Source organism: Ictidomys tridecemlineatus, chromosome 2 (genome assembly GCF_052094955.1).
Source record: "Ictidomys tridecemlineatus isolate mIctTri1 chromosome 2, mIctTri1.hap1, whole genome shotgun sequence".
NCBI lineage: Eukaryota > Metazoa > Chordata > Mammalia > Rodentia > Sciuridae > Ictidomys > Ictidomys tridecemlineatus.
This window is the reverse complement of record NC_135478.1, coordinates 15,156,402-15,183,750: the sequence shown is the minus strand read 5'-3', so window position 1 is coordinate 15,183,750 and position 27,349 is coordinate 15,156,402. Positions and strand designations below refer to the sequence as shown.

At 52.3% G+C, this 27,349-nt stretch overlaps 2 protein-coding genes across 4 annotated transcripts in view; one reads left to right on the top strand and one right to left on the bottom strand.

Moving 5' to 3' along the window:
* Window positions 1-248: 248 nt before the first annotated feature.
* Window positions 249-12,929, top strand: Tmem161a (transmembrane protein 161A). 2 transcript variants are annotated; one of them, XM_005332964.4, is made up of 13 exons: window positions 249-349; window positions 1,581-1,646; window positions 3,678-3,781; window positions 4,298-4,378; window positions 4,733-4,830; window positions 4,915-5,071; window positions 5,933-6,084; window positions 9,790-9,850; window positions 9,954-10,097; window positions 10,210-10,323; window positions 10,459-10,633; window positions 10,748-10,844; window positions 10,965-12,929. In XM_005332964.4, exons 2-13 carry the CDS (start codon window positions 1,644-1,646, stop codon window positions 11,216-11,218), a joined length of 1,440 nt encoding a protein of 479 aa, XP_005333021.1. In that variant the 5' UTR covers window positions 249-349; window positions 1,581-1,643; the 3' UTR covers window positions 11,219-12,929. The 2 variants fall into 2 exon arrangements, with proteins under 2 accessions (XP_005333021.1, XP_077894032.1); XM_078037906.1 differs by having other exon boundaries at window positions 1,581-1,716.
* A 2,806-nt stretch (window positions 12,930-15,735) lies between these two features.
* Window positions 15,736-27,349, bottom strand: part of Slc25a42 (solute carrier family 25 member 42) — a 29,283-nt gene continuing 17,669 nt past the window's right edge. For both annotated transcript variants that reach the window (XM_078037904.1, XM_078037905.1), the window contains 7 exons: window positions 26,826-26,943; window positions 24,466-24,567; window positions 22,863-22,888; window positions 21,982-22,148; window positions 21,513-21,629; window positions 20,522-20,673; window positions 15,736-17,954 (listed from right to left, as the gene is read on the bottom strand). In XM_078037904.1, coding sequence (XP_077894030.1) covers window positions 17,647-17,954; window positions 20,522-20,673; window positions 21,513-21,629; window positions 21,982-22,148; window positions 22,863-22,888; window positions 24,466-24,567; window positions 26,826-26,910 — 957 coding nt within the window. In that variant the 5' untranslated portion in view covers window positions 26,911-26,943 and the 3' untranslated portion in view covers window positions 15,736-17,646. The remainder of the gene's footprint in view (window positions 17,955-20,521; window positions 20,674-21,512; window positions 21,630-21,981; window positions 22,149-22,862; window positions 22,889-24,465; window positions 24,568-26,825; window positions 26,944-27,349) is intronic.

Sequence of the window (27,349 nt, the reverse complement as noted above, 5' to 3'; positions counted from 1 at the left end):
ATTGTCCCTCACTGTCCCAACACTGCAGGGATAAGTGAATGTTTTCACTGCAGACCTGCGACATAGGTGCAGGTGAAGAGACTGAGGTCGGTCATACTGGTGTCCAGTCCCCAACAGTCCGGACCAGGACAGTAGTGATCCCACCTCAATCAGTGTATTAGAACTACAACTTCCAGCCTGCAACGCGAGCGACCTCTCGTTCCTTCAGGATTTGCCGGTTCTGGGCCTGCTGATTGGTTACATGAGCTGCTCGTTAGACCACAGTCGGGCTCTGATTGGTCGAGTTTCTGCGGCGTGCCCAGAGCCTCAAGCTTGTGGGTTCCCCAGCTGTGCTCCCCAAGGCAACATGGTGAGTGTCCCTCGGCGTGGTGGGCCCTGAGGTACCAAGTCCCGCTAAAGAGATCCAGGGACACACCTAGGGGACAAGATCCTTTGCGGAGATTGAGACTCTAGGGGCCAATATCCTCTCTGAGGGCGCGGGTCTCACTGCCGGCCCTGGGAGTCAGCTGGGGCGGTACCGAGCGCCCCCGAATCCCTGAGCCCTCTGAGTGTTCTGGCAAGCCTCTGGGGGACGCTTTAGGGACTTGGGTCCTGCCCAGGGGGAGTGGTCCCCAAGAGGGGCCTGGGGACCTGAGCACGTTCAGAGTCCCGCGAAGATGGTCTGGGGTCCCACTGGAATCCACTCTGGGGACCGGAGTCTGCGAGGGAGTATGATCTACGCAGACGGGCTCCCTTGGGGACCCCAGTGGCTATGTCAAGGGCTTGGGGAGCCCCCGAGAGGTGGGTCTGAGTGGCCTCAAGGCTGGCCAGGGTCTCAGAATCCAAGACAACACAGTTGGAACCCTTAGCTTCGGGCGGCTCTGGGTCCATCCCACTGAGTGTGTGCTTTAAACTTGGCCCAGCATCTGCAGTCCAGGTTGGTGCCAGGAGGAGGGCGAGACCCCTGCGTCTCTAGCACAGAAGGGAAATGGGACTGTAGGGGCCTGGAGGGTGCCCTGGCCCTGTTTGGGGTATCCCTGAAGAGGGGCACTGTAGTGAGCCTGAAGGAGCATTGATGAAGGCGGGTGTGGGAAGTGGGGCGTGGTTCCTGGCCCGGGTGCTGGACGCTGGAGGAGGTGAAGTTAAAGGAATGGAATGGAGGGAGGTCGCTTTAAGTTTGTTAGTCTTTTATTCGAGGATTGTAGATTCAGGGAAGGGCTTTGAGTAGGGGAGGGACATGGACTAGGAAGGCTCCAGAAGGTCCTTGGAGACTTCTGCAGAGCATTAACCGTGTTGACCCCATTGACCCCGAGAGACAGGGACTGCTGCAGGGTGGGGCTGTGAGAAACATCCCTGGCCAGACCTCCAAACTTAATGAAGAGATGCGCGCCTCCTTGCCCTCTTCTCCCCTTCTTTCTGCCCCAGGTACACTAGGATGCAACGTGAACCAGGGTCCCCTGTAGGAGGGTAGTGGGTCAGCGATGAAGAGCCCTGGGGTCAGGGAGGGCCTGTGAGACCAAGTGGTTAGGCGCAGGGAGAATCAGGAAGAGAGCTGTGGGTGAGGAGGGATGGTCTCCAGATGGGTTCACCCTGCCTTGCAGGCTGCATAGCGGAATTGGGGTGTTGATTGTGAGACTGACACGGAAGCAGGATCCGCAGGAGTGATGGTAAGATGACAGGCTCTCCGGGAGAGGATCGGATCTGGAGGAGACACTGATCTTTGAGCTCAGCAGAGAGGTTTGGTCTGGAGGTGTCCCTGAAAGGGGGTCTGCTGGGCGGGTCAATGGATAGAAACCTGGTTTGGGGTCACAGGGGAGTGCGGCAGAGAAGAAAAGATGGCTGGGGTCTCCCCAAAGCCCTAATGTTTAGATACCATTCAGTGGGAGGTACGGGAGGATGGAGCTGGAAGGAGCGGGGATGAGGTTCTAGGAAGGGCTGGGGGGCTGGAGAGGTCTGGCCCACCAGATTGAGAGCATCCGGTGGACCTGCACTTATGGTCACTGGAATAGGTGGGAGCTCGAGCAATGAGGATTTGTAGACTAGGAAAATGTAAAAAAGGTTTTGGGCTGGGGTTGTGTGTCACTGGTAGAGCACTTGCCTAGCATGTGTGAGGCACTGGGTTCAATTCTCAGCACCACATATAAACAAATACAATAAAGATCCATTGACACTAAAAAATATTTTTAAAAAAAGGTTTCGTGTCTTAGTTTACCTGTGATGGAGAATATGACTATTCAATTGTTTTTATTTTATTTTAAATTTTATTTATTTTTAAAATTTGGTGCAAGGATTGAATCAGGGTTTTACTCAGCCCATGCTCTAACACTGAGCTACACCCCTAGACTCAAGTTGGTTATTTATTTATTTTAATTAATTAATTTTTTTGCAGTGCAGGAGATCAAACTCAGGACATCACACATGCTAGGCTAAGTTGGTTATTATGATGGATTTCTCAGCAGTCTTTCTGAATGATTGCTAGATCTGGTATTCCCCACACTAGAGCTTTCCCTATTGAATTCAGCTTCCTTTTCTGAGACCGTGGTGAGTAGAGAATGAAAACTAAATTTAGCTTATTTTTATCTGATCAATTAGTTTTAATATTAAGGCATCTTTATTTCATTTTAGATGTTGGTTATACCAGAATGCTAGTAGTCAGCTCTCCAGAGCACATAATTTTATATAATTAGATAATTACTGATAGCAAATTAGTATTTACTGTATTCAAAGAGGAAAACTCAGCTTCAGAGTGATAGGTACAGGAAAACATGTTTTGGATTATGCTTAAAAGGTTGTCATTTAGAACATAGTAAGAAAATTCCTAATTTCAAAAAATAATAAAAATTTTTTAAAAATAAAATATTTTAAAAATTCAAAGGTGGGGGGTACGGGGGTATAACTCAATGGTACAGCCTGCCTAGCAGCATGTATGAGGCCCAGTGTCTGAGGCCTTATTTCCACCCCACCCCTCACCCCAATGAACCCAGGGGTACTCAACCATTGAGCTACATCCCCAGCCTTTTTTATTTTTTATTTTATTTGGAGACAGGGTCTCGCCAAGTTGCTGAGGCTGGCCTGGAATTTGCTGTCCTCCCACCTCAGCCTCTGGAGTTGTTGGTATTATGGGCGCACCTGGCAGTATGTTATAAAAATATATATGGACATGCATATTTCTGCCACTTAAACACATAACTTAAGCAGTAACCAGAAGTGAAGAAGGCTTTCCAAGGAGGTTGATTACAGGGAGGGAGAGGAAGCAAGGGTGCTCGGTCCATCAGGGGTGGTTTAAGGTGGAGAGACATAGAGACACCATTGGTGCCTAGCTGGGAGCCCAGAAGGTGGTGGAAGAGGAGCCCCTTAAGGTCCTGAGGAATAATATATGAAGCAAAATTGGAAGTACTCCATTTCCACAGGAGCAAATGGACTCAGAGAGATTAATACCTGAAATTCATAGCAGGGGCCGAAGGCAAACCCTGAGCCAATCTACCTTCCCACCCGTGCAGCCAGGGCACTGTGGGGGCGGGGCTGTCTGCACTCAGTAGAAGCTTCCCAAGGTTGAGTCTGGGCACATCCCAGTCCTTTCCCCAAGATGCCACCTGAGCCAGGCCTCTTGCCTGGCTTTCCTATAAATAGCCTGCATTCCCTGGGAGGGAGCTTGTGACCTTCTGGTAAGCACTATCCATCATGTCCCCTCCCCCCAGGCAGTCCTCGGAGTGCAGCTGGTGGTGACCCTGCTCACAGCCACCCTCATGCACAGACTGGCACCACACTGCTCCTTCGCACGTTGGCTGCTCTGCAATGGCAGGTGAGCCCCGCCCAGCACCCAGATGTGGAAGGAGCCCATAGGGTCGTGCCCCCTCTGAGTCCCCAAGCCTGGACTTTATATTCCACTGGGTTTTTTGAGGTGAAAGGTAACAGCTTTATTGAGGTACATCTGAAGTACAAGGAATAGTGCTGCTGTATCCATTATGACAGATGGGTACACTGAGAAGCCATTGCCACACCCCACGTCTCCTCTCCTTCTACCTTCCTATAATCCAGCCTTCTTTTTCCCTGAGATTAGAGTCTCTAATCCTTTCCGAGAATCTGGTGGAAACTAAATTATCTCCCTGGAGTTAACCTGTGGATTCAGGGTGTCTAGGACCACCAGGTTCACTGGGCCTGGATCTGTTATGGCACTCAGTCTGTCCCTCACCATCTTCTGGGAAGAGCCTTTTCCTAGAGCACGCCCACCCAGCCCTACAACTCTGCTCTCTGGTTTGGGGACTCTCTGCCCCAGTCTCCCCTTGACGAGCTTTCCTGACTGTTTCTCTGCCCGCAGTCTGTTCCGATACAAGCACCCGTCAGAAGAGGAGCTTCGGGCCCTGGCTGGGAAGCAGAAGCCCAGAGGCAGAAAGGAGCGGTGAGTGAACCCATCCCCCTGGTGCCCCAGCCCTGGGCAGTGGCTCCTGCCCACAGCTTCTGGCTGTGGGGACACAGGACCTCCCTGCCACACTTCCACGTACCACTATGGGCACAGGTAAATCAGTGGACCACAGCCTGGGGACAGGGTCATGGTCAACGTTGAATATTTATTAACATTTTTGCTCTTGGTCAACCCTGTGGGTGGGAGGGTCCCACACCCTGATGTGCAGAGGGGACCTAAGCTGGAGGCTTCTTCTGAGTTCTGCGGGTAGCATGATAGAGCCTTTCAGGGGCCGTGTGGGATGCCACTCTCACCTGCCCTTTGCTCCCTTCTTTGTCTCCCTGTCCCCAGGTGGACCAATGGCCTTAGTGAGGATAAGCCATTGTTGGTGCCCCGAGATGCCCCATTCCAGCTGGAGACCTGCCCCCTCACCGCTGTGGATGCCCTAGGTAAAAGCCCAGTCCTGGGTCCCCAAACCTCTGGGGTGTTGGGAGGGGGACTACCTGGCTGGGCTGAGCCTAGTCTCCCCACAGTCCTGCGCTTCTTCCTGGAGTACCAGTGGTTCGTGGACTTTGCGGTGTACTCGGGCGGCGTGTACCTCTTCACCGAGGCCTACTATTACCTGCTGGGCCCAGCCAAGGAGACCAACATCGCTGTGTTCTGGTGCCTGCTCACTGTGGCCTTCTCCATGTATCCTTCCTCCCAGTTCCCAGGGTGGGGACAGGAAGAGGGCATGTGGGAGCAGGACCTGAGCTTCTCTGTTCCCGAAAATTAGTTATGTCCATGATTACCTGCCATAAACATCCCCCAAATTCAGTGACATGGAGCAGCCACCTTGTGCCCTGGTAATGCCCATCTCGCTCCATAGGCTTTACCTGTACCCAAAGTGGTACCAGAGATATCAGGAAACCAGGAGGGACATTTTGCTTGAAGTTGGTACATTCTCATCCCAGAACTTTCTACCATACTCTGTGTTAAAGCAAGTCACCAGGCCAGCTCCGTTCTGCAAAGTTTGTATGAAGCTTCCTAGAGATGGAGACCCAAGTCTGAGAAAGTACAGAGGGAATATCACTCAGTGGAGGGGGCTGTGGAGACAGAAACTAGTCTTGGAACCCAAACTGGGTCCCAATATCCCCCTGGGTTGCTATGAGGGCAGGTTGGAGACCCATCCCTCATAACTCTGAGCTTTTCCAAGGGACATGGATGTCCCCGCTAGGAAGGATGGGTAAAGGAGGCAGGGTCACCTGGAGGGGGAACCGCACAGCCTTTGTGTGTGTGGTGCTGGGGATGGAACCAGGGCTTCCTGCATGTGCTCGCAAGTGCTCTACTACTGAGCCGCACCCCAACCATGTGCTGATCATTTCTAATTAGCTACAGGTAACTCTGTAGTAAGTGCCCCCGCTCACATGCTGATCTGTGACCCCAAGCTCCATGCCACTCTTAAGGAGGATTTGTGGAGAGTTATTTGTGCTCTGGAGTTGGGGGACCCTGGCTGTAGTGGTGGGGCAGGGGTGCCAGCCCTGTTCAAAGCTGCCTTAGCTCCATCCCCAGCAAAGTGTTCCTGACTGTCACCCGGTTGTACTTCAGTGCCGAGGGTGGTGGCGAGCGCTCTGTCTGCTTTACCTTCGCCTTCCTCTTCCTGATCCTGTCTATGTTGGTGCAGGTGGTCCGGGAGGAGACCCTTGAGCTGGGCCTGGAGCCAGGTAGGTATAGTCAGTGGGGACGACTGCCTCTGTTACTCTGTGGAAGCTGTCCAGCCGTGTATTTAGCTGGCTTGCCCGTCCAGCACTTTGAGGATTTCCAAGGCTGGAGAAGTCTCCACCAGCGACTGCAGAGGTTCATGAGCCTCACAGGCTTGCTCCTGAGTACCCCAGTAAACTTTGGGGACCAGAGGCTGACCCTCTCACTGTCTCTGATGGCAGCACCTGACTCTAGCCCTTCACATGAGGACTTACTTTTTTGTTTTTTGGCATGTGTGGGGGTACCAGGGATCGAACTCAGGGGCACTCAACCACTTAGCCATATCCCCAGCCCTACTTTGTCTTTTATTTAGAAAAAGGGTCTTGCTTAGCACCTCACATTTGCTGAGACTGGCTTTGAACCCTTGATCCGCCTGGCTCAGCCACACAAGCCACTGGGATTACAGGCCCAGCTCCCAGCCCTTTGTTTATATTTTATCTTTTTGAGACAGGGTCTCACTAAATTGCTGAGACTGGCTTTGAACTTAAAATCCTCCTGCCTCAGCCTCTCAAGCTGCTGGGATTACAGGCATGTGCCACTGGGCTTGGCTGGAGATTGTTCTTTGATGCTACATTCAGTGTAGGGTTTTTTCGTTTGTTTGTTGTTTTTTTTGCAATACTGGAGATGGAACCTAGGACCTTGCACAGGTTAGGCAAGCATTCCACCACTGAGCTACATCCCTAGCTCTTTTTATTTATTTTGGGACAAGGGTCGCTTTGACCTGAAACTTTTGATCTTCCTGCCTCAGCTGCTGGTGTAACTGGGATTAGAGGTTTGTGTCACTGCCTGGCCTGCAATGTCATTTTTTTAAATATATATATATATATTTTTAGTTGTTAATGGACCTTTATTTTATTTATTTGTATGTGGTGCTGAGAATTGGACTCAGTGCCTCATGCATACTATTCTAGCATGATACCACTGAGCCACGACTATCAGCTACAAAGAATTTCATTTTGTTGATGTTCTGTGATTGTTTAATCAGGACTTTATTGCCTACCATGCGTGAGGCCCTGGGTTCCTTATCAGCACCACACACACAGAGAGAAGTGCATTTGGGGTTTTGATAATGTTGCAAATGCACATGGCCCTTCTGGAGAAGACGTAGGAACATGCCTGGTACTCCACGTCCTCGCCACCCTGATTCCTGATTCCGTAAGCTTATTCATCTTGGGAGATCTGATGAATGAAAATATACATGAGGTTAAACAGCTTTTCATATGTTAAAGAGATACAGTAACGAGCTGCCTACAACCTTTTGACCAACAGATCACATATATAACATTGGTCCCATAAGATTATATCACCTGGTAGTACCATGGAAGCCTTCTCAGTTTAGTAAGCACACTCCTCATGCAAACCCCAGGATAAAACCATCTAATAATGCATTTCTCAGAATGTACTCTCTGCTGATAAGCCACCCATGCCTGTTTTTGAAAAGATCTGAAATATCTGATATCCAGATATCCTGAAAAGATCTGTTCAGTTTCTTTTTGCTTAGGTTATTATTATTATTATTATTTTGTTGTTTTTGTTTTTGTTGTTGTTTTGGCATTGCTAGGGATGGAACCCAGGGCCTGGTGCTTGCTAGGCCAGCAGTTTACCACTGAGCCCCAGCCCCAGCCCTTGCCCAGTTTTATTTACTAGGTGTTGGTCCTTTATTTGACTTGAAGGAGTGCTTTTACTCTGTGATGGTGTCTTTGGGTGCACAAAACTTTTCCATTTTCGTGAAGTCAAATCTGTCTATATTTTCTTTTGTTGCCATGCTTCTTATGTCTTATCCAAGAATCCTTGAAAAACGCAATTTTATTAGGCTGTGTGTGTTCTTTTTACTCTCTTGTTGATTTGTAGGGTTTTCTTATTTATTCCAGATACTGATCCTTGGTAACATGAGTGCACATACTTCATCGTATCAAATATGACACACCACTGTTTCAAGAGTAGTGTAGATAGCTGTTGCTGGGACAAAATACCTGAGATAATCAACTTAAGGAGAGAAGCTTATTTTATTTTGATTCATGGTTTCAGTCCAATAGTCATTTGGCTGTTGTTGCTTTGGGCCTGTGATGAGCGAGACATCATGGCAGAAGCGCGTGGTGGGAGAAAGCTGCTCACCTTGTGGTGGCCCAGAAGCAAAGTCAGAGGAACGAGTCAGGTCCCAATATCCCCTTCGAGGTCATGCCTCCAAAGAGCTAACTTCCTTACAGTAGGCCCACCTTCTTTTTTAAAAAATATTTTTAGTTGTAGATGGACACAATACTTTTATTTTGTTTATTTAGTTGTTTTTTTTTTTTTTATGTGGTGTGGGGCTTGAACCCAGTGCTTCACATGTGCTAGGCAAGTGTTCTACCACTGAGCCCCCGCCCCCGCCCAGTAGGCCCATCTTCTAAAGGTTCTACCATCTCCCAATAGCACCACAAGCTGGACCCACGCCTTTAATATATAGGCCTTTGAGGAAACTTCCAGATCCAAATAATAAGAATGAGGTACTTATAAAAGATCAGAAGGAGTTACTTAAACTGTTGTATGCCATCAGTTGTCATATGTATATCAATTCCATAGAAGTTAAAGCGTGGAAAAGAATAATATCTTGGAGTTGATTAAATTTCCAATTTAGGTTGTGTCTATATCCTCTATAGTGCTTCTTTCTCTCTTAAAATATTTTTTCCTCATACATTTTATTTTGAAAAACTTCACAAATACAGAGAAACCAGACATGGTGGTGTATACCTCTAATCTCAGCCACTCAGGAGGCTGAGGCAGGAGAATCTCAAGTTCGAGGCCAGCCTAGGCAACACAGCGAGACCCTGTCTCAAAATAAACATTGAAAGGCCTGGGAATGTGGCTCAGTGGTAAAGCACCCCTGGTTTCAATCTCTAACACTGGGGTGGGGGTTAGGGGGAAGAATTGTATTGTACTGAATTGTGGATCCTGTTTGCTTTCTTTTGTTCTTTCTGATTCTTCTCATTTTGTATAGCTAGGATCTCTGTAGTTTAGAGTGGTCATGGTATACGTCTTCTTTTTTCTTTTTTTCTCCTGATTTCTCAGTTAACTACTGTGTTAGTTAGCTTTGTATCTCTACGACAGATTACCTGAGAGAATCAACTTTAAAAGGAGGAAAGATTTATTTTGGCTCGTGGTTTTGGAGTTTTTAGTTCATGGTTGGTTGGCCTATTGCTCTGGGGCCTGTGATGAAGCAGAACATTTATATATTTGCCCAATCTGTAGAAAATCTTGGGGCCTGAACTGAAAATTGTTTGGTCTAGGAGGTTTTGGTTTTCTTCTGTGGGAGCTCTTCATCCTCCTTCAGATTCCTGCTATGATCCAGGAAGCCTGGACTGAACAGCCCCACCTCCTAACCCCAACTCAATCATGGGTATCCATCTGGTGTATTCTTTTATTTCTTGAAAGGAGCCCTGTAGAACTGGGACATAAAGTTGTCTTTGCAGGGCTAGTGATACAGCTCAGTGACACAGTGCTTGCCTAGCACTGGTCCAGGGTTCGATTCCCAGCACTCCAGGAAAAGAAAGTTATTCTCACGCCTTCCCCAAGGCCTGGCCGCCATGGTGCATTCCTACTTGGGGAGCAAAAGAAAATCAGGGGGGAAAGCAGAGTGTGCTCATAGACTCTGGAATGCCCTCTATTCCATCCTCTTCTTTTCTTCTCAGGCCTGGCCAGCATGACCCAGAACCTGGAGCCACTTCTGGAGAAGCAGGGCTGGGACTGGGCGTGAGTCCTGGAGACCCCGGGGTGGGGGTCAGGGGCAAGCTTGGAACCCAAAGGCTGGGTGTTGACTCGCCGCGGAGCCCCTCTGATCTGCTGTTCTCCCCAGGTTCCCTGTAGCCAAGCTGACCATCCGCGTGGGGCTGGCTGTGGTGGGCTCCGTGCTGGGTGCCTTCCTCACCTTCCCGGGCCTGCGGCTGGCCCAGACCCACCGCGATGCCCTGACCATGTCTGAGGATCGGCCCGTGTTGCAGTTATGTGAGGCACCTGTGGGTGGGAGGGACTAGGGGACCTGGGGAAGAGGTTTGGGGGATGAAGGAATGCCCAGGCCTCACTCCCCTCCACCCTCTGTGCCTGCCCCCCAGGTTCCTTCTGCACACCAGCTTCCTGTCTCCCCTCTTCATCCTGTGGCTCTGGACGAAGCCTATTGCTCGGGACTTCCTGCACCAGGCGCCCATTGGGGAAAAGCCCTTCTCCCTGTGCGTTGGGGTGGGACTGAGAGAGAGGGCAGCTGGAGGAGCAGCTCTGAGGCCCAGGGAGGGGCAGGGGGAAGATCTGGGGTATGGGGAGTTGCCTCATTAGGCCCCTCTCCACCTGCACCACGCCCTCCGCAGGCTGTCAGACTCGGCCTTTGACTCCCTGCGTCTCTGGGTGCTGGTGGTGCTGTGCCTGCTGAGACTGGCTGTCACCCGGCCCCACCTGCAGGCCTACCTGTGCCTGGCCAAGGCCCGCGTGGAGCAGCTGCGGAGAGAGGCTGGCCGTATTGAGGCCCGTGAGATCCAGCGGCGGGTAGGGGAGCCCCGGCAGGGAGGGAACCTGAGGTTCTGGGTCCCTTGGGGGTGGCCTCACCCTGAACAGGAAAGGCCCCTCCGATTGCAGTCACCAGTTTTACCTGTCCTCCAGGTGGTCAGGGTCTACTGCTATGTGACCGTGGTGAGCTTGCAGTACCTGACTCCGCTCATCCTCACCCTCAACTGCACGCTGCTGCTCAAGACCCTGGGTGAGAGGCCCTGGGCGGGGCAGGGGCGGGACTGCTGATTGGTGGGGGCGGGGACCCAGACAGACCCCGCCTCTTTCTCCACCCAGAACTCCCTCCACCCTCTGCACCCTTCTCTCACAGGTGGCTATTCCTGGGGCCTGGGCCCAGTCCCCACACTGTCGCTTGCCCAGACCCCAGCCAACACTGTCCCTGTGAGCCCTGGGGAGGACGAGGCCCAGCAGACGGCGGCCCGGATCGCGGGGGCCGTGGGCGGCCTGCTCACGCCACTCTTCCTCCGCGGCCTTCTGACCTACCTCATCTGGTGGACCGCCGCCTGCCAGCTGCTCGCCAGTCTCTTCGGCCTCTACTTTCACCAGCAGCTGGCGGGCTCCTAGCCGCCCGCGGACTTCCCTGGACCTCTGAAGTTGGGTCCTGGCCAACCCGACATGGCCTGCCCCTCTGTGTGTGCCTCAGTGTCCCCAGCTGCCAGGTGCAACTGGGACTCCCCACAATCTCTGCAGTGCCTGGGCTGTAGCCCACTGTGAACCCTCGAAAACTGGCTCCCTAGGGTCCTGGGGCAGGAGAGTTGGAACCCATTGTCCCCAAGTGGGGTGTGTGTGTGTGTGTGTGTGTGTGTGTGTGTGTGTGTGACACACACACACACGTGCAGGGTTTGAGTGGTGGGTTGCTCTTATGAATAAATAAAGGAGCGGGCCACTTTGTACAAACAGGACACGTGGTTGGGGAGCTGGGTGTGCAGGGTGATGGCTTCCTGTGAGGCCACATGGTGCCCATCTGGGTGGAGTCATGCAGGAGGCAGTTCCCAGAGGCCTCCCAGGCCAGCTGAAGAAGGGCAGGGAAGGGCCCTGGGGCTGGTAGAGCTCAGTGCCAGGCCTTGGGTTCCATCCCAGCTCCACAGAGAGAGAGAGAGCTGGAGGGAGTCACAGCTGTGAAGAAGGTGGCAGGGAGGGGAAAGGGGAGAGGGACCCAAGGACATGCAAAGAAGACTTGGAGGAGGAGGAATGCTCAGGAGAGAGAGGAAGGGGAAGGGACTGGAGGGAGGAGGTCCCTGGTGCTGCCTCTGCCTTCCACAGCTACCCGGGTGACTGCTTTCATATAAAGCTCACCCATAGGCAAGCAGGGACGTTGTAAGGCCACGGTGACCCAGGGGAAAGGACATGGTGCCATACTGTGACTTTGAGGCAGGGACCTGGGGTGCGCGCACTTGTGTATTATAACACGCATATTCTGAAGCCTCTCTGTATATGTAAAAGGTGAATTAGGAATTTAAAAAGTCTACCATTTCCTTCTCCAGAGTGACCTAGTGATCGACTGGTGGCCCCCAGGGCTTAGTGATCGGCTCTTAGTGGGTCCTTCATGGCTCTGCCAACGTGCCAAGCACACCCACGGAGCATTCCTGCGCTGGGGCCGCCTGCCTGTTCACAGCCTCCGGGCTCCATTATCTGCATCAGGACTGCCACCTGAAGGGAGAAGCCACTCCCCAGCTTGTCCTGCTGATTTGCCACCAAAAGGGGGCATCGTGCCACTGAGGAAAGTGACATCATCCCCAGGGATCCTTGAGAGGTGCTGACATGCTGTTGTTCCCAGAACAGGACCTGAGAGGAGCAGAGAACACTGCTGTCCTCCAAAATCTGATGACGTGACACTGGCAAAGTTTCAAATTTTGGAGCACTTTAGATTTTGTGAATAGGGAGGCTCACCCAGTGCAGATCTATGGAAATGTCCCCAAATCCCAAAGATTCTGAGATCTGAAATGCTAGGAGCCACAGCAAAAGTATTATGATACATGGCACCTTTGGTTTAGGTGACTGCCAGCTAGCCATTGAGATGATATGATTATGTTAAGATTTATATTCATTCATATGGAAATTGGACTCCTGCTGTTCACCTCACCTGCTACGGGACTCATGTTACGGGACTCCCGGAGAGTTCCCATTGGTTGGGAAGGATAGTAGGAGGGAATTTCTGGGGGAGGTCCGGGTCCCCGGTTCTGGTAGATGCACACACGTGTGTGGACCAGCTTGCTAGCGGGGCGCACACGGGGCACTGGCGGCCTTTTTAAAATAAAACTTTGTTTCTGCTCGAGCGGCTTGTGATTCTGTGCCCAGCCGGGTTGCGGCAATTGGTGGCCCGTACGGGAACAAACCCGCGACCTTGGCGTTATCAGCACTGAAACACTTCTGCTCTTGAGCATTTTGGATAATGGAAAGCTGGGTGTGAGGGAGGGGAAGAGGAGGAGGGGCCGGAACCCTGTGGAACTTGAGTGCATCTTCCTCCCCTCCCAGGGCTGGTGTCTGGTCTGCGTGCACAGAATGACCAGGACAGGGAGGGAGCAACCGTGAGGGGCAGATGTGCATCCTGGCTGCAGATCACCAAAGAGGCAAACTAAAACTAACACATCCCCCAACCTGCAGATGACAAGATGTATAAGCCAGGGGGTCACATAAGCCCTGATCACTTCTCGTGGGTGCCTGCGTGAATCCCACCACTCTAGAGAGGTGACCCCCACGGAAGGCAGGTCTGTGAGGGACTTGTCCCAGGGAGAATTTCACCTATACGTATAGGAGTCAGGACCAAAAGTGCGTTGTCTTTCCTCCCTCCCTCCTATTTCCTCCTCCCTTTGCAGGGCTGGGGTGGAAAGCCCAAGACCTGGCTCTTGCTAAGCACTCCCCTAGCAGGAGCCAACAGTGGTACTTTGATAACAAAAAGTTAGCATCGCTAAACACCCAGCTTTAGGAAGTGAATAAATAAACTGGAAATCTACACTGCTAGTAACAAGAACAACTAGTAACAAGGTCAACTGTTCTTACAAGGAAAGAGCTCTAATTAAACTGGGTGAAACCAACCAACCAACCAGGTAGTGTTTTGTGTTTTGGTACCAGGGGTTGAACCCAGGGGTGTTTGACCACTGAGCAACCTCCCCAGCTCTTTTTTGTATTTTATTTAGAGACAGAGTCTCATTGAGTTGCTTAGGGCCTCGATAAGTTGCTGAAGCTGGCCTTGAACTCATGATCCTCCTGCCTCAGCCTCCCAAGCTGCCCTTGTTAAACCTAAACTCTGGAGACAGAGGGATCTCCAAAGTAAAAGGTTTTATTGAGCCAGGGAAGATGTTGGAAAAAAGGACCAGGTCCTGGGACAAGTTCCCCAGATTTCCAGCAGCAAAACTAGGTAGCAATTGAAAAATATCTGTACTCCTACAGCTAAGGGTGTTTTTATAATGAACATTTTGGGAAAGAGAGCATACATTATTTACATTGAATCTACATTGGCTCAGATAAGAGGGGAAGGATAATAATAAGTGCAAAAATTTAGGTAGGAGGTATGTTAGTAATCCTATTACTATAACAAAACACTTGAGGCAATCAACTTAAAAAGAGAAAAGGTTTAGATGGGGTGTAGCTCAATGGTAAAATGCTTGCTTAGCATAAGCAAACCCTTGGTTCCATCTCCAGTGCCACAAAAGAAAAAAATAAAAACAGAAAGGTTTATTTTGGCTCACAGTTTAGAGGTTTCCAGCCACAGTCCCTTGGTTCTGTTGCCTTTGGGGCTGTGGTGAGGCAGCAGACCATGGCAGGAAGCTTATGTGGAATAAGCGTCTCCCTTCCTGGCAACCAGGAAGCAAAGAGAGGAAGAGGAAGAGGCTGGGGTCCCAGTTCCCACTTCATGCCAGGTCTCCATCTGCAAGGACTGAATAATGCTCCAGTAGGCCCCGCCTCCTAATGGGTCCACCACCTCCCAATTAGTATCATGGGCTGGGACCAAGCTTTTCACACATGGGCCTCTGGGGCACCTCTATCCAGACCATAGCAGGATGGTCCATGGGGAGGTGGGCTGTGGCTTCTGGACGGCTTGGGGTCATAGGCAGCACAGGGTAGCCACACCTTGGGATTCTGGTGGAGTCTGAGTTAAGGTCTGAACCTACATTGAGGAATGTGAACTGTCCTTTTACTGTATTTAGTTCTGTTAATTAATTAACCTGCTCACGTGTTCAAGGTCTGGTCTCCAGTTGGGCAGTATTGGTAGGTGGAGCTAGTGGGTGGTCTTTAGGCCACTGGGGCGTGTCCTTGAAAGGGACTGTGGGATCACCTCTTCTCTTGCCTCCAGGCCCTAAGGTGAGTGGTGCTGCCGCAGGCCCATGCCAACCTGGCCAACTGCTCATGGACCGAAATCTCTAATCATGAGCCAAAATAAACCTTCTCTGTGTACGAGTTGATTTATCTCATATATTTGTTTTGGTGACGGAAAGCTGCCTGACACAGCCCTCCTCCAGGGGGACAGTGCCTGACAGCTAATGAGACCTGCAGGGCACAGCCTGCTGGGACTGCTCCCACCCCTGTCCTGTGTGGTCCCCCTGCCGCCCCTCTTCTCCTGGGCATGCAGAGATCTAGCCTCTGGCTTCAGATGCACGTGCTCTGGGAGTCGCTGTGGCTGATGAAGGGCAGGTGAAGCGAGCAGCGATTGCCATGAGACCTCCTGGTGGCCTTGTCTGTCTGCCCCTGCATACTGCTGCCCTCAGACCTGAGGCCTCTGCTGACCCTGGGTCACAGATCTCGGGGACAGAGAATTGTATTTATGCCCATGAGACTGTGAGGCCGTCCTGACATGCTGGGTGGCCACGTGCCTCCTAGGAGGGACACTGTGTATGGACGGAAGCCGGAGGAGATGTGAGCGACTGGTCAGAGACACTGACCTTGTGGAGGCCAACCTGCTTTTTAGTGCAAACCCTCGTGTATTGTCGGTGTTTTCTGGAAAGTCATAGTATAGACTGGCAATTCAAACAACCACCATTAAGTAACAAAACTTATTCAGGACTCTTATTCAAAACTTCATTTAGGGTTCACTGCAGAGGGAGAAACCAGAGCCGAAGAGGAAGAAGAAACAGGAGCAGGAGAAGAAGTCACGTACGTTTTTATTAAATATACTCTCTTGGCACAAATCTTTAAAATATATAAACATTATATATAAACAAAGTGTCTTCATGGCATCAAAATATAACTCCAGACCAGGACCAGCGAGCAGCAGGGAGGGGCTGACCTCAGAGGCTCCATTACCCGGCTGGCTGTGTACAGGGGCAGGGGCAGCCCTGCCCAGGCCCACTGAGACAGGAGCCACCAGGGCGGGGCACGCTGGGGCCAGCAAGCCTGGGGACTCTCCTGCCCCTGGTATCTCCTGTCCAGCCATGGCCCAAAGGAGGGCACTGCCCAATTATCCATTTGGTGTCACATGCTTGGGATGGGACCCCAGCCCCTGCACTCTCCTTGGCCCAGGACCTTGCCCACGCCTCATCTCCCTGGGAGGGGCGCTGGGCCCCTCCTGCCAAGTCCGGGGCTGGACAAGGTTGGGAAAGTGGGTGAGACGTTACTTAAGAGGACAGCCCCTCAAGGCTACCTGGGCCTCTGAGGATGAGACTGGAGATGTGATGGGGGACGGCTGGTAGACACGCGCAAGGAAGGTCAGAGACGGGGTCTTCACACTCACAGGTACAGAGAAAATAACCAAGAGGACAGGAGGGAGGGAAGGGACGGAAGACACGATTGCAGACACACGAGGGACAAATGCGCCCGCTCAGATCCTGTGCAGGGGTGGCTGCTGAACCAGCCGTGAGAACCCACTTCACCGTCACCCTCGACGGACCCTGATCACCGCAGACAGGGATTTGGTTGTGAATACGCTTAGGGCTGGACAGATCAGAAACCAAAACCAAAACCAAACCAAACCAAACCAAACAAAAAATCAAAAAATCCCATACGTTATTAGGAAAGGGGTGTTTCTGGGTCCCTGTGATACTTGGAGGGCCCCAGGGTGCTGTTCCATAAGACCAGCTGGCACAGGGCTCCCCGAAGTGTTCCCACTCCAGCAGCATCGAGGCCACCAGACACCTCCATGTTCTTTATGGGAATCATGGGCCTAAACTGCTGCGATTTCTAACCAAGTTCCTGTTCAAGTAAGGAGCCAGGGATCACCAATGTCACAACTGGGCAGATTGGGGTGGCTGGTGTGGCAGGAGCTTTCAGGCCTAGAGGGGGTGGCTGGGGTGCTATTGTCAGCAGATACTGCCAGGTTGGGGGTCAGACCCAAACCTGAGGTGGCCTTGTGTCATGGTCTGTGCCAAATCCTGCAGTGTGGGGACCCTCTTGCGATGGTTACACAGTAAGTAGGCAGCAATAGTAAGAAAGACCTGCTGGGGGCCCCACATTGACCTTGGAGTCTAAGAAGGACATGATGCTCTGGGGACAAGGCTGTGGAGACAGAGGAATTGTCACCTGGGAAACAAAACAAAGGTGGACGGGTGGGGTGTGGTGGGGCAGGCGAGGGGTTGCATTTGTAGCCATGGCTGAGCACCAGGCTTGTCCCATCCTGGACAGGGACCCATCCTGCTCAGTATGGAGGCCAGGCACAGCACACAGAGCTAGAGCGACAAGGGACAGGCTCTGAGCTAGTGTGGACAGGTGTCATTGAATAAGCAGCATGTGACGACACACAGCGCCAGGAGGCGGAGCCAGCCACTCTCCACTTTGGGCATTTGGGCAACACCTTTAGAGGCAGCGCCAGCCTCAGGGAAGAAGGGAGGGGACAGCGTGGGAGCCCCATCCACCGTCCCAACATTGCACTTCGAAGGGCCTGCCCGCTTTGCTCTTGGACCTGTGGGCGCCAAGCCCAGGTCCCCAGGCCCACTGTCTGTTCCACAAAGCGCCACATCGTGGCTCGTGGGGTGGAACCAACCATACCCTTCTTCTGTGGGCTCAGAACACCCAAGGGTCACTGGTCCACCATCTGAAGAGCAGCTGCCCCACAGAGTCCCCTAACTCTGCAGGCGCCGCAGCAGGATCTGCATGAGGTCGAAGGTGGTGAAGCTGATGCCCACGGCGATGGGGCCCTTGAGCCAGTTCATGCTCAGGCCCTTGTAGAGGCCGCGCACGGCGCCCTCCTCCCGCACGATGGTGCGCAGAGTGCTCAGGATAGAGGCGTGCGGGTGGCCGGTGACGCCTGCAGTCTGCATGCGCCGCCGCACCACGTCCAGCGGGTACGAGGCCGACTGGCCGATGAGGCCGGCACAGGCCCCGAACACCATGCGCTCGAAGGGGTAGGGCTGCGGGCGGCCGCTGTACTCTGCGGGGCAAGGGGGAAGGGGGGAAGAGGGGACGTGGGACGTGAGGCCGCTGCGACGCGCAGGAGGCACATCTGAGCACCTCTACGCCCCACTTTCTCACTTCCTGGCCCCTCCTTTTACCTTTCTTCTTCTTCTTCTTTTTTTTTTTTTTTTGAGGTGCTGGGGGTGGAACCCAGGGCCTTGCACATGCTGGGCAAGTGCTCTGCCACTGAGCCACAACCCCAGCCCCTACTCCTTTTGAAATCAAAACTGAGAAAAGATGTAAAAAATTGAAAAGATTGGGGCTGGGGATGTGGCTCAAGCAGTAGTGCGCTCGCCTGGCATTCACGGGGTGCTGGGTTCGATCCTCAGCACCACATACAAATAAAATAAAGATGTTGTGTCTACTGAAAACTGAAAAATAAATATTAAAAAGTTCTCTCTCTCTTAAAAAAAAAGATAGCTTCTTAAAAGAAAAGCACAAATAATCGGCACAAATAATCATATAACAAAGTTCTAATGCCCAAAAGGAATCCCTGTTCAGTGTCTAGCAAAGAAAGAAAATGTCACCAGATGAGTCCTTCTTGGCCATCCAGCTCTGTCTGCAACGCAGAATCCCAGGTGGCACAGAATGGAAGGGACTGTGACTATACCTAGCAGTGTCTCCTGGTCTAAACAAGATGGAGGGGAAGAAGGAACAGTAACCAAATGATAGGGTTTTTAAAATATCTGTGGCTCAAGCGGTAGCGCTCTCGCCTGGCATGCGTGCGGCCTGGGTTCGATCCTCAGCACCACATACAAACAAAGATGTTGTCTCCACCAAGAACTAAAAAATAAATATTAAAATTCTCTCTCTTTCCCTCTCTCTCTCTCTAAAAAAAAAAATATCTGGGGGCTGGGGATGTGGCTCAAGCGGTAGCGCGCTCGCCTGGCATGCGTGTGGCCCAGGTTCAATCCTCAGCACCACATACAAACAAAGATGCTGTGTCCGCTGATAACTAAAAAATAAATATTAAAAAAAATTCTCTCTCTCTCTCTCTGCCCCCCCCTCTCTCTTTTTTTTAAAAAAAAATATCTGTAGTCCTGGTGGGTGTGGTGGCAGAAGCCTGTAATCCCAGACACTGGGGAGGCTGAGGCAGGAGGATCACAAGTTTGAGGCCTGCCTCAGCAACTTATTGAGGCCCTAAGCAACTTAGTGAGACCCTGTCTCAAAAATTTAAAAATAAAATAAAAAGAGTTGGAGATGTGGCTCAGTGGTTAAGCACCTCTGAGTTTAATCCCCAGTACCAACAATAACAACAAAAACTTGTTCTATATTTCAGACCAGCATTGGCAATGGGTAATTAAAACTGTGGAAAGTAAAACCACAAATTCAACTAACCTTAGATTGAAAACATTTGAAAAAAAAATTGTGTCTGTATTGAACATGTACAGACTTCTTCCTTATTCCCTAAATCCGTATTTAGGATCCCCTAAACCATACAGTGTAATAACTAGACATGACATTTATGCTGTATTAGGTATTGTAAGTCACCTAGAAATGATTTAAATGCCATAGGAGGATGTGTAGGTTCCTTGTAAAAACTAAACCATCTTATATAAAGGAGTTTAGCATCCTAGGATTTTGGTGTCCATGGGGGATCCTGCCATCAACCTCCCACAGATACCAAGGGTCCACTGTATTTCTAAAGCAATGTCTTTTCCAAAGCTTAAGAGTTGCAGGATATATATATAAATTTTTTTTGCTACTAGGGATTGAGCCCAGGGTGCTTAACCCCTGAGACACAACCCCAAGACCCCCCCTTAATATACCTTTATTTTATTTATTTATTTTTATGTGGTCCTGAGGATTGAATCCAGAGCCTTGCACATGCCAGGTGAGCGTTATACCGCTGAGCCACAACCTCAGCCCAAGCCCTCGACGGACTTTTTATATTTTATTTTGAGACAGGGTCTCACTGAGTTGCTTAACGCTGTGCTGAGGCTGGCACATTGAACTTGTTATCTTCCTGCCTCAGCCTCCCGAGCCAGTGGGATTACAGGTGTGCCCAGCTGCAGGCCACACTCTTAATGGGAGGCCAGGGAGGAAGAAGAGCAGAGGTGGGAGACACCTGCCTTCATTTTACCTGAAATGTTTTATTTCTCTAACAAAAACCACCTGGGAGCACGTAAGGCAAAAATGTGAACAAGGCTCACCTTGGGCAGCGGGTGTGAGTGCTGTTATTTTAATCTCTATACTTTTCTGTATTTTAGATTTTCTTGTCATTACCAAAACAAGAAAGGACACTTCCCCTCCATCTTGGTTTTACTCATTTACCTTGGGCCTGAGAAGTGGCCACCAGCACTCTGGGTGACACAGTGGCCTTTGCAAAGCTGCTGGTTATTATTATTATGAGGCGTCAAGAGGTTTCCTGTCCCCATTCCCCAATGGTGGATGGATCTAGTGTGTCTCCTCCTGATTTTTCTCTGGACCTCAGACTGCCCCACCCGGAGGGGCCTTGGCTTCTCAATCCTCTGGCCCTGGCTAAGGTGCTGTCCCTAGGGATCACTTCCTGAATGGCCCCTGACTGGCTCCAGCTCTCCTTACCTCTGTGCAGGCTCTTGAGAGTCTCATAGGTGAAGAAACTCAGCCCGGCATAGGGGATGACCCCCAGCACTGTAGGTGTGAATCCGTGGTATAGGGTCTTCAGCCCCTCTTCTCGCGAGATTCGGATGAAGACGTGAAAGATGTTGCTGTACCTGCGAGGACAGCGCAGCGAGGAAGTGACCTCAGGGACGTGGTGGGAGCCGCTGGACTCCACATACTAATTCCTGGCCCTTCCCACAGCTGTCTGAGTCTGGGTGAATATGATCATGCTTTCCTTCTCTCTCTCTCTCTGTACTGGAGATCGAACCCAGGGGTGCTTTACCACTGAGCCACATCCCTGGCCCTTTATATTTTTTGAGACAGGGTGTCACTAAGTTGCGGAGGCCTTGAACCTTCCACCTCCTGCCTCAGTCTTCTGAGTTGCTGGGATTATAGGCGTGGACCATGCATGGCCCAGCCTGCCCTTCTTTTGTTCCTAAACATTTGTCATGTATTTGTGCCCAACTCAAAAGTGAAGACTCTTGGTTTGACCCAAGCAGAAAATTAAGCCCAGGCTGCCTTTCTGGAACTACAGTCCTGCCCTGTTCTACTGGCTGGGTTCAGGATGGTGATGATGAGGATGATGGTGATGATGATGATGATTACTTTTTAAGTACTGGGGATTGATCCCAAGAGCAACTACTGAGCCACAATTCCAGCCCCGCCCCCCTTGACAATTTTTTATTTTGAGTCAGGGTCCGGCCACATTGACCAGCTGGTCTCCGTTGTGCAATCCGCCTGCCTCAGCCTTTTGAGTCGCTGGAGTTCCAGGTTTGCACCCCCACGTCTGGTGAGGGTGACGATTGTCAATGCAGCGTCCTGTGTAGCTGAACACAGAGGCCCAGACCCACAGTCCAGGGGCCTGAAGGAGGAATTCTGACCTGGCAGCCCCTTTGGACACAGGTACCCCTACCCCGAGGCTGGCGAGGGGGTTACCGGTTGCAGGACTCACATTTCCTTGGGAGTCACCGCCATCCTTGCTCGGACCAGGTCCAGGGGGTAGGTGAGGGAAGCGGCCGTGGTTCCAGCCAGAGCGCCAGCAAGGAGGCGAGGCCAAGGGGGCAGGGCCCTGGGGACAGGGAGGTACCACCCCAGTGAGGGGACTGTCAATGCACAGAGGCCTGGGGGTGGAGGGGAGAGGGGACAGGGGTGTGGGAGAAAGGGGAGAAGCGGAGGAGGGGAGGAACACAGGGCCCAGGCGGGTTTTGGGGTGGCTGAGTTTATGGGGTCTTTGAGGCGCTGTGATTTTGAGACCCTCTCTGCTGCTTCCTCTTTCCCTTATATGAATAAATGAATATGCATCTTTCCTAAGGCTCTGGGGGGACACGATGGCGCCACCTCTGGGTTCTGAGTGGGAGGGAAGGGGCAGACTCCCCCAGGGCGCCACCCAAGGGCCTGGCAGGGGCGGGGCAGGGCCTCACTCTCCGCGGAAGCCGTAGTAGCGGCCCAGGATGCGCTTGTACTCCTCGTGCGCGCTGAACTGGATGGCAGCGTAGGGCACCACGCGGACCATGGTGGCCGAGTTCCCGCGCCACAGACTGAGGAAGCCCTCATTGAGGTAGGTGAAGTAGAGGAGCCGGAAGGCCTCCTAGGAAACAAGGGAGAGGTCAGCATCCCTCTGCCGCCTCCTGCCCTCCTTATGCACCTGCTTGGCAGGTGGAAAGGCTCAAAAGTGCAGAGGTTCCCCATCCCCGTGGGAACTTAATTAACTTCTTTTTTGCCCCCAGGTTTGAGGATGGAACCTAAGGCATGTTAGACAGAACTCCTACCATGGTGCTAAATCCCCAGCCCTTTTTTGATTTTGAATCAAGTTCTCACTAAATTGTGGAGGCTGGCCGGAACTTGCCATCCTCCTGCCTCAGCCTCCGGCTTAGCTGGGATTACAGGTGTGCACCATGGCACCCCGCACACAGTATATTTTTGCTGGTGTTGGTCTGGTAGTCTGTCTGGCTGTTAAAATACACCTGTATCTAGAAGGTAAGTGTGCTTTTGCCAATAAATCACACACGAAGAGAGGAAGGGTTGGAACTATCAATCCCTGACCCCAACACCCCAAGAATAGGCCTCTCATTAAGTCCCAGGGTGAGAGGATAGGTGGCCCTGGCTCATCCCCTGAGGTTTCAGGGAGAGGCCTGACCTGGGCAGATCAGAAACTGGCCTGGGGAAGAATAGGGAAGGGAATCAAAGCGGAGAAAAGCACCTTGAGAAGCAGCTGTCCCAGACCACCTCCCTCCACCACTTCCTGCCAGCTCAAGGGGGCTCTGGTGCCCGCCCCAGAGCCATTGGTGACCTAGCAACTCACCTTGGCAGAAAATCTTTTTGAAGACACTGGGGAAAAAAAAAAGCACAAAAGAGACTATGAGATGCAAAGGGCGGAACCCCCAGTCTCTGTGACCTTTCCCCTCAATACCAGGGTGTGGTTGGAGCATGGAGAGGGATATCAGCCCCTGAGAATGCACTTCCCCTGGAGAATCCCCTAGCAGGGTCCCCCCTCTTTCTCCTTCAAGGCTTGTCCCCAGGCAGGGAACTAGAGCCAGCACCCAGTGCCCCTGCACAGCGAGGGTCTCAGGAAGGGGCTGTGAGGATGACCCCAGGAACCACTCAGCACGGCCACCCTGGACCCCTGTGGGGAAGGCTTCAGCTGTCATGAGGGCCTCAGCCCAGCAGCCAGCCCTGGCTCTCAGAACAAGGCCGGGGGTCCTGGGTGGCATTTGCCATCTTCTCCGTGCCCCCCCCCACAGCCCCAGTAAGAGTGCCCCTGACCCACCTCTCTCCTGGCCCCATGGTTGCCTGGCTGGCTTCCAACTCAGTGGTGCCCTTGGCCACCGGGGTTGTGGGGATCCTGGAGCTATGGCAAGCCATGAGGACTTCTGGGAAAGATCCAGAAATACAGGCCTCAAGGGTCACCAGGGGCCTCTGTGGCCTGGCAGCTTCTCTTCCCTCGCCTCCTACTCCCCGCACCTCCCCACTGTGCAAGGTGCGTGTGGCCTGCTGGTCTCAATGTCATCCCAGCTCCCTGCAGGGCAATAGGATGTCCTTGTGCCCAGGAAGCGGCAGGGCAGCAGACAGGGCCTGCCTGTCCCTCTTGTCACTCTCTCTGTCCTTATGCCAGCCAGCCCAGGAGGCTGCGTCAAGGCCCTCATTTTCAGACGAGGAGACTGAGGCACAGTGAGGCTAGGGGAGCAGGTCAAGGCGGTGGGGAAGGCCTGGCTCAAGTCTGCAGCCACCTCTCACTGTCCTGCCCGCTGCCTGGCCCTGGGCAGGAACTACTAACCATTCATGGGAGAGACAGGCCTTATCTCCAGAGGACCCTGTGACTGCTTAGCTCCAAGGAGAGAGGGGGATGGTTTCCATTCTGGGTTGAACTGTGTCACCCCAAAAGTTATTTCCACTTCCAAAGGCCAGTCCCTGTCAAGATGACCTTGTTGGGAAACACGGTCTTTATAAATGTGACGGAGGTAAGGTGAGGTTGTACTGATAAGGGTGGCCCTGAATCCAATGACTGATGTCCTCATAGAAGAGAAAGCAGATATAGTGACACAGAGAGGTCTCGTGAAGACAAGGCAGAGACTGGAGGGCCATGGCCACAAGCCAAGGGACCCCAGAGGCTGGAAGAGGCGAGAGGGCTCTTCCTCGGAGCTTCTAGAGGGAGCCTGTCAATACCTTGATTTCAGACTTCTGGCCTCCAGGACCGTGAGAGAATCAGTGTCTATTATTTGAAGCCACCGGAAGTGGTCCTTTGTGATGCGGCCCCAAGAAACAAACATGATTTCTAAGTGGATTTTAAAGAAGCCATTTTTTTTTTTTTCCAAAACCATTTGAAGTAGTCTGAGGGGCAGTGAAGGAAGAAGGGCAGACGGTCGCCTGGCAGCTCCATCTCACATGGACAGGTGGATGAGCATTACCTTGGAAGATGATTTTGGTTCGGTCCAGGGGAGCTACTGCCGTCTTGGCGAGAGCACCAGCCAGGGCGCCGGACAGCAGGGAGCTGAGCACTTGCCTGTGGTCTCTCTGTGACAGAACACACGATCAAGGTCAGCAATCAAGGTCAGCAGAGGGCAAGCAGGTGTAGGGTCAGCTTGGCAGGGGACCTTGCCCCAGGGAAGCTCCTTCCTTCCACCCTGTCCTCGTCTTCGGATGCGTAGCAGCCTGAGTGTGGAGGCCCTACTCCGCCCTGGGATGGCGAGGCTGGGCCAGGGTGGTGGGTCCAGGCTACGCAGGACATAGTGAAAGCCTCCTGGGGTGATAATGACTGTCCATGTTGGAGGCGAGCTGCTCTGTGGGCCACCTATCGAGGATCCTCATTTTTAGGCCCCCAGCAGGATCTGTGGGTGTGGTACTGGGAATTGAACCCAGAGCTCACAGATGCTAAGCAAGCAATTGCTCTATCACCAAGTGACATCCCCAGCTCATTTCATTTTATTTTGAGGCAGGGTCTTGCTGAGTTGCTGTGGCTGGCCCTGAACAATCCTCCTGCCTCAGCCTCCTGAGTACTTGGGGTGATGAGTGTGTACACCATGCCCAGCTCAACACCAACTCTATATAAGGAACATGGCACCTATAAACTGAAACTCTTAAGGTGACTACTAGCTACGTTTGGGGATGCAGCGAGGTCACTTCTCATGCTCAGTGGAAGCCGCCCGCCTTTGGCCAAAGTTTCCAACTTATTCCTGGGAGAGCTCTGAACAGGTGCTAAAAGCTTGATGTTTAACATCCCTCACGTGGAGAGACCCTGCAAATGATAAATGAGGCAATGGAGCTGACATCTAGATGTAGGCAACCCACACATGGGGTCCAGATTGACCATAAATATGAGATGATGCTCAGTTTCTTTTTTTGAGTTTCCTTTTTGTTTGGGGGGGGAGGGTACTGGGGATTGAGCTCAGGGGCACTCGGCCACTGAGCCACATCCCCAGCCCTATTTTGTATTTTATTTAGAGACAGGGTCTCACTGAGTTGCTTAGCACCTCGCTTTTGCTGAGGCTGGCTTTGAACTTGGGATCCTCCTGCTCAGCCTCTGGAGCTGCTGGGATTACATCCTTTGTTTTTGGATTTGGAGTCTCAGTATGTTGCCACACGGCAGGATCCATCCTGCAGACCCCTCACCAGCATGAGAGAGAGAGCTGTGTCTACTGTTCTTCACATTCTGTTGGGCAGTCCACTAACCGCTGAGGGACAGACCTGCCCTGTGCCTCAGCCCCATGATGGTGACTTCACAGGTGATGCTGGTGAATGAATCTTCCTGTCTGCCTGGCACTCCAAGGTGACATCTGGAATTCGGGGAAAGGTCACGACTGCAGGTGACGCCAGCTCAGCCTTTGACCCCGTGGACTTTGAGAGCTGCTGGTGCAGGTGCCTGGTCAGGCCCTGGGAATGAAGACCACGGGGCTGGGTCAGCCTGCATTTCAGGTTCAGCCAGGAGAACGCCTGATCAATGGATGCCCCGACTGCCGTGCCAAACAAGCACAGGGCTGATCCAGTTTCTTTGAGAGGTGACGTCTTCAATCAAAGTGCAGGCATCAAAGATGAACTTCAGAACTTGGAGCAAATCCCTCCCATGACTGTCTTCCCTCATTCTTTTTTTTTTTTTTGGTACCGGGGATTGAACCCAGGGATGCTTAACTACTGAGCCACACCCCACCCCATTCTTCTTAATGGTATGGGATTGAACCCGGGGTGCTTTTTTGCTGAACCAAATCTGCAGCCCTTTTCTCTCCTTTATTTCCTTCTTTCTTTCTTTTTTCTTTTCTTTTTTTTTCAGAGTCTTGCTGAGTTGCTGTGGCTGGCCTTGAACTTGTGGTTCTCCTACCTCAGCCTCCTGAGCTGGTGGGATTACATGTCTGCGATTGCCCCCTCCCATTCTTTAATGTCCACAAAGCTGAGGGTGCACAAGGGTCCCAAGGCTGCCCGGACTCCTAGGTCTCCCAGTCCACTGGGGAGAGGCTCTGGCTTCCTGCCAGAGGTGTCCGTGTCACCAATTGGGGCTTTCAGGGAAATAGAAAGCAGTCAGTGTCTTCCATCCCATGACCTTGTGGAGTCCTGGAGCAGCAAGAGCAGAGAAAGGTACCAGATGCTGCGTGGCCCTTGCTGTCTGTGAGCAAAGATGAAACCGGGCACATCTACAGGGTGGTTTGTAACGGGGCGTGGGGGCAGGAGCCTCTGCGGAGGGAGGAGGAGGGGGCCCAGCAAGAGCAGTGGGGGTGGGGCCCATCCTCTGCAGACCAGAGGGGACTGGGGAGAACACCCCTCAAGGAGTCCGGGTCACTTGCCTTTGAAGAGACGGGCGAGGACAGGGCGGCCTCGGCATCCTCACGCAGGCGCACCGAGCCTTCCTTCACACCATTACCCATCCCAGGCCTGCTCGGGACGGTGGGGACTCGGTCCTAGGGGAGAAGGAGTGAGTGGGACAAGGTGAGAAGTGGTGGATGGGTGACCTCCCCTACCGAGGGCCAGTTGGAGCCTGCGACTCAGCCACCAGTCACTGAGAAACATGGCGCGGTCAGTCCCAGTGGCCTTTTCCTAACCTGGAATCTGCTTCCCTGCTGGAGAGAAGATGCCCTCACCTGAATTCTGGTGTCGCCATCCCCTGGGCTGATCTCGCTTAATCATTGACAAGGTCTTTTCCTGTCAATTCTCACACGTGATCACCACAGAGTCTGATTTTTGAACCTGGTACCAGCAGAGCAGGCAGACTCAGAGAGGTTAGGCAGCTGGCTGAGGTCACACAGTTGGAGGTAGAGACTACTGGCTGTGGATCTTTGCCATCAGGTCGAGGGGGTGGAGGCCAGG